Source organism: Corylus avellana, chromosome ca4, assembly GCF_901000735.1.
Source record: "Corylus avellana chromosome ca4, CavTom2PMs-1.0".
Lineage (NCBI taxonomy): Eukaryota > Viridiplantae > Streptophyta > Magnoliopsida > Fagales > Betulaceae > Corylus > Corylus avellana.
This window is the reverse complement of record NC_081544.1, coordinates 32,202,813-32,209,191: the sequence shown is the minus strand read 5'-3', so window position 1 is coordinate 32,209,191 and position 6,379 is coordinate 32,202,813. Positions and strand designations below refer to the sequence as shown.

Here is a 6,379-nt window from a genome sequence, read left to right as displayed (position 1 = left end):
CTAAATAGAATCGTGCATCAGTATATTTGTTAATGTATTTTATAATTTTTTATTTTTAAAGCATTTTGATGAAAACGGTTTTTATGTTTTTAAAAATATTTTGTTTTATTTTGAGAGAACATAGACAAAAGACAAGACAAATATAAACAAACAAAACCAAACTAAATAAAATAAAATGTCAAATCAATATAAGACGATTCAAATCAAATCATCAATATAAGACGATGAATTAGTTAGTGGGATAATCTATAGAGTGGTAAACGATCACAAAAACATTTATATTTTTTGAAACAATTTGCCAGACAAGCACATGACCACTTGTCAAACAAGGGAAATAGATCATTGGAAACGGATGGTCTCAAGGAATTGGGAATACTTAGAAAGCCCAAGTCAATATATTTGCAACGACCGAATGAAAAATAGTAAAGAGAAGCCGTGATACATGTGAATGTGAGAGAACAATGAACAGACCTAATTTTGGAAATCTTTACCATTTACATGAAAGAGGCCATTTTGAAAATGGCTTTGGATGCTTAACATTTGGTGGTTGATGGACTACTAAGGTTGAGTTTTGGAGGCCGTCTGGAGTATAGTTTTTTGGTAGTCTCTCAATTTTTTTGAATGGTTAACCGATCAAGAGTGATGATAGAGAGAACACAGGTGTGCATCATGCCCGTGTTCTCTGTATCATCACTCACCGATCAATCGATACATGAAAATTTGGTTGAATTGGGTTCGACAATAAGTGAATCACTAAAGCTAAGTCTTGAGGATCCGTAGGTGATATGATTATCCAATACTTATAGACCATTTTTTATAAAATGATTGATTGAAATAATTTCAAATGATATGAAAATAATACACGTTATAATTAAAATTTTATTTTGTTGCATTTAATGATATTTATGTCATAAGAAATGAGACAGAGACAACATATAAAACCTAGTCTCGATTTATTGATGTTTGGGGTAAATATTTTGTTATCCTCCAAATATTAGGACCACCCACGTGGCAAGTTGTGGTCAAATATCTTCTTAATTTTGTGTTGAGCTGCACAACCGCTAGCTGTTCGTGAGGTAACGTCCCTTGTCTCTGCAACCTAATCCAATCATAACCGTACGAAACTGACTGGAAATTTAATTCAGCAAGCAACACGCCTACGTGGCATCGTTCTTGGTTAGCCCAGTACATTTAAATTGTAATAGTCATAGAGTGCTGAACCAAATGGGGGCCCAATATCTCTGGAACATATTAGGCTTAGCCCATAATATAACCGGACATAAGCCCAAATCAAAGTCTGGGTTATCATGAAAAGTCCACCAGGCCCAGAAGAGTAAAAGGCTCAAGGTGATAAAACGTCGCCGTTTCCCCCTTCTGCTCCGTTGCTTCCTGGTCGAAGGCCAGTGTGGCTTTAGGGCCAAAGTTCAGCTGTACAAATGCGCCCAATTAGATTGGGGTTCAAGGAGTCTAGCGGCATTGAATTTGAACGCGTGCGCGCACAGGTTGAACATTAATCAGGTGCACACGAATTAGTGGGTTTCCTTTCAATGTTGGTGGGGTTCACTTTTGGAGAGGGGTTTCTCTTTGTATTTTCGATTTTGCTGATGTTTTTCCTTAAGAACAAGCTCTTGTGTTAAATGGGTACGAGTTGGTTTTGGATTAGTTTGTCCATTAATAAAGTGGCCTTTAACCCCCTCAGTTGTGTGTGTGTGTGATTTTGTTGGTTTTGAGTTCTCTAATATATGTGATAAAAGTGTGGATTTTGATTGGTAGTGAAACCCGGATGAATTTTTTAGGACCTCCCAGATTGTTGTTCAACTTGTAATCTCTCTGTTTTTGTAACAATTTAACTGGGCTTGCATACAGTTCCTAGTCCTGCCAAGAAATAAAAAAGAACAAAAGAAAAAAAAATGAGAATGAAAAGAATAGGAAAAAAAACTCAGCTCAACTACTAATGACTCAGATTATAAGATTATAAAGTGTTTCTAACTATTAATGATTGAGATTTTTCTGTTGTATTGGCCTAATGTCTCTCAGTCTGTCTCATAAGTTTGTTAACACTGGTTTCTGCATGATGATATGACATGGAAAATTTACATGGGAAGTGCACCTTAGATTTCAAACTTCAATTGAGTTTGAGTTCATGGTGCATGTAGATAATAATTTGCTAATGTATCTTCCAAAATTACGTAAAGCAGTGTAATGAGAAGAAATAATGATAAGCAACTTTCAGGAATAGCGGTTTCTTCTCATTAGTACTTGTCTCTTTGTTATGCAAATACTTTGAATGGCATCTCATATATCGATGTGTTATCAATCAGCATATTACTTTCCCTTGACGTGTGGTTTCTTTTGAAACAAACATAACCACGTTTAGATTGAAATTTCCTGAATCTTCCTTGCTTACCACCGCCACTACCCGTGCATGAAGTTACTAGTTTTCTTTCTTTTGAGCTTTTACATGTGATATTTTAAAACATGAACCAGTAGAATTGGGAGTGCTTAGCAAGGCTACCCAGGGTCAAGTCATGCTTTAGGGAAGATAGTTAAAATATCAGATTAACAGATAAAAAATCAGTGGATAGATTCACTCCTGTGTTCTCCATTTGTATGGAAAGTTTGAAATTCAATATATTACATTAGATAAATTTCTCTGTTGATCCTGCCTCCTTACCTTTTCTGCCAATACTGCCGCTGTCCCATTCCTTGACCCAATCCCAATGTCTTACTTTCTGCAGATGCCCTAGGGAATATTCGTATTTAATAATTGTTAAAGTTGTTATCTTTACTTCACTTATGTCATTTCTCTACAGTAATGTATCTTCTGTTTATAGTCATTGATATTGACAAGACATTCATTAAGAACCTTGTAATTTCTCAAAGATGTAAAAAACGATCACTTTTCTTCTAAAACTTTTGCTGAAACAACTCTTCAGCCGATGATGTCTTCGCCTGAGTGATGTGAATTGCAGCTGGTGAGAATCCCTCCTCCAATCGTTTCCCTCACACATCACCACTTGACATTTTTCTATGGTCTCAGCAATAAAGATGAGCTAACATTTGATGATATCTTAGTCTGCTCAAAGTAGATAAGGTCAATAGTGATTTTATGTAGAATAATCTGAAGTATGTGGGAGACTAGAGGTGACAGCTAGACCAGATGATGGGATATGAGATTCTACACCAATTTGCATGATTTTCCATTCTAGCTAGATATTTAACCTAAGATCTAATAAGATAGTCCATATGGTTGTCATGAGAAAGATTAAAAAGAAAAGCAGATACCCCTAGAAGAGTGATGTCTAAGACATAGGATGAAAGCTCTTTGTAAAAAGACATAAGTGCTGCCCCGGTTTCCTAGCTAACGTCACCTGTAGGCACTATTTCATTAGGAAATGACTAGTAAAATAGCCAGGAAGAATCAATTACTTTTTCCTACTTCTTAACATATCAATTTGTATTTACTTCAGCTGAAAGGGTTTTCAATAGGTGTATGTTGAGTGAATAATATCATGAGTGCTATTGTGTGTGCCACTGCATTTTGTTCGTTGAGGTGGACAAATAAGGTTTCTCGTTGTAGTTTGAAACAATCAAAATATGATAATAAGGTTGTTACGTTTGAAAGATATTTGTGAGAGCCAGAGGATTAAAAAAAAATCAATATAATCTGCAAAAAGCTGTAGCACTAATGCGAACAAATATAATCTTTTCCATCAAAGAAAAATTTAGAAAAACAACTATATATGTTTCTCTTCTGGGAGCCTGCACCATCATCTACACTGGCCTTTTGTCAGTCATTGATTATGATTTCAGCTTAAAATACAGATATGATGCTTGCCACTGAATGCCATTCAGGACTTCCTCTAGTAGCTTGACTATACACCTCTCTATGATAAAGAACTCTCAAAACAAGATTGAAAAAAAAAAAAAAAAAAACAGAAAGAAAGAAAGAAAAGAAACCCAACCAACCAACTAACCAACAAACCCTCATGAAAGTTCCTTGACAAAGCAGACAGAATCTACTGCCTTCTAGTTTCCTCTTCTTTGCTAGAAGCTAATTCTTTCATTTGATGTCAACTTGCTCTTCCTCTTTCTAGTCAGAGTAACAAGAATGTATTAAGACCTGTTGTGGATAGGATCTGATCCTTTTCGCACTCTCCGTTTGCTTGATTCATTTGGATCAAACTTCTTGTTTACACGTGCTGACTTCTTCTCTGTGTTCATTCCCTCCATGGCGACATCCTTAAGAATACGTCGATTCTGTGCCAGTGCACCACGAACTTCTTGGCCTGGTTTGGGGGCAAGGTCTGTTCTTCTCACGCCAGAAACTTTATCTGGCTGAACCGCTAAGAACCCAATGCAGATAAGAAGGATGAACGCTCTATGAGCACTAAAAACCATGGTTTCTACCCTCGAACAAACAAGGAGAATTGAAGTATCTCCCTTTCGTTTAGGATAAGAACAGAATAAGCAGGTCTGAGCTTGTAAACCTTCTATTCTTATGTTCCATTCCTGTAGATAAGCCAGTTATTTATCTCTTATTGGATTTGGAGGGAGCTTTAAAGCATTAAAGTGGAGAGGGACCCAAGACACCTTAAGGAATTTTAGATTCACTATGCAATCTAAGCAAATTAAGGCTGTTATACAAGAATCTGACAAGGACAAATACCCTTGAGAAGCCAAGTATCTTTTTTTCATTTCTTTTTTCGTACTTCTCTATCATTTGGCATGCTTTTGTCTACCAAGGAAAGGCCAACTCTGTCTCTCGGACTCATAGCCATCTTGGCACATTACCCGATCATTCTTGCTTTTTTTTCTTTTTTTTCTTTTTTTTCTTCTGAGCATTTACCCAACCTTTCCTGCGTGTATTTGCACCTGACTGTTATATTCTTGCTATCCCAATGGTTTATGCTCAGTATCGTTTCAGCTCATGTGGATGCCATCGAACTGTACTTTTAGGTCCAATATATGCTGGGTATGTATCAATGTCACATGCAACCAGGAGGATATAAGGTTTTTTTTTTTTTAATTATTCTTTTCCCATAGGCAAAGAGGGATGAGATATAGTCTTAAGAAAATGAATATTTGTTTGCAGGGGTATTCCTGTAAATAATTGTTCCTTGGTTATTAAGAAAAGTAGGTTTTTGTTTTTTTAACAGGGCAGACAGAAGCCATGGACCACCCAAAAACTACAACGTTGCTATGGTGACAAGCAAGTCATATAAAGAATAGATGGGGGGGAAGGGAAAGAAGGGGGAATAGAACAGCCCCCAAAAGAAACAAACCCTTGCTTTATGCCATTCTAAGATCTCCTCTCCACTTTAGAATTCCAAGCTCTATTCCCCATGCAACAAAAATTACAGCACTTGGTTTCTTGTGCTAAATGTCTTTCTTTATGCTTTTCTTCGCTCTTATTTGTGCTGCCAACCTCTAAATCTCCCCATTCAATATTTTGGATAAGACCCACTTCAAGCTTCTCTCTTCTGTTATTTTATTATTATTATTATTATTTTTTCTCGTTTATTCATGCAGACCATCTTTTTGATTATTTTATCAAACTATATATATCACAGTATATCACATGCAACTAGGAACATTCTAAAGCATAAGTTCTTACACTTTATCAAACTGGTGACATAATGCCGTATATTGAAGGGTGACTGGTCATGGTCCAAGCAATGCAGCCCCCAGCTTGGGTGTTTTGTTAATGGATGATTCTTTGCTTTTTATCCTCCAATTAAAGTAAAAGGGGTTGGATGAGTTGTTGCTTTCTGGTCTACGTTTTTCTCCATGAGGTTTGAATTTTCTTTTGAGGGTTTCACGCATCATGCATCATGCATCATGATGCATGAACCCATGTGAATTGCAATACATGTCAATCTCTTTGGCAACATGATAAATTGAAAGGCACACGAATTCCAACTAATCTCCTTAGGAGGCGTGTTGGATGTGCCCAACGGATGTTGGAGTGGATGTGTTATACACAAGTTAAATTATCAATAATTTTTTTTTTTTTTTTTTTTGAGGAGAGAGAATGTGAAATTATCACTTTATTTTAGACGTTTAAATTGATTGAAAAATGATAGTTTTAATTATTTAATAAATATTCCAACACTTTACCTTATGTATGAGACTAGACAACACATGAAATATTTTAATTAAAACAAAAGGTAAACTATGAAATTAGAGTTTGAATTTAAGACTTGTTCTATGATATTATGTTAAGTTACTAGTTATCTTAAAAACTTTTAATTTCACAAGAAATAACGGGTTTTGTTATATATTTATATTCCAATAGAGAATCTCTTAGAGATTTTCTTCTTTGAAACCCCCATCCCTTGTGCATGCCAACAGACGAGGGAAGGGGCTCCATCTCATT

At 35.8% G+C, this 6,379-nt stretch overlaps 1 protein-coding gene across 1 annotated transcript; it reads right to left on the bottom strand.

The window, feature by feature from the left end:
* Positions 1 to 4,116: 4,116 nt before the first annotated feature.
* LOC132178430 (CLAVATA3/ESR (CLE)-related protein 45) lies at positions 4,117 to 4,401 on the bottom strand. The gene has a single exon (XM_059590869.1). The coding sequence runs from the start codon at positions 4,399 to 4,401 to the stop codon at positions 4,117 to 4,119; it is 285 nt and encodes a 94-aa protein (XP_059446852.1).
* Between the last annotated feature and the right edge of the window lie 1,978 nt (positions 4,402 to 6,379).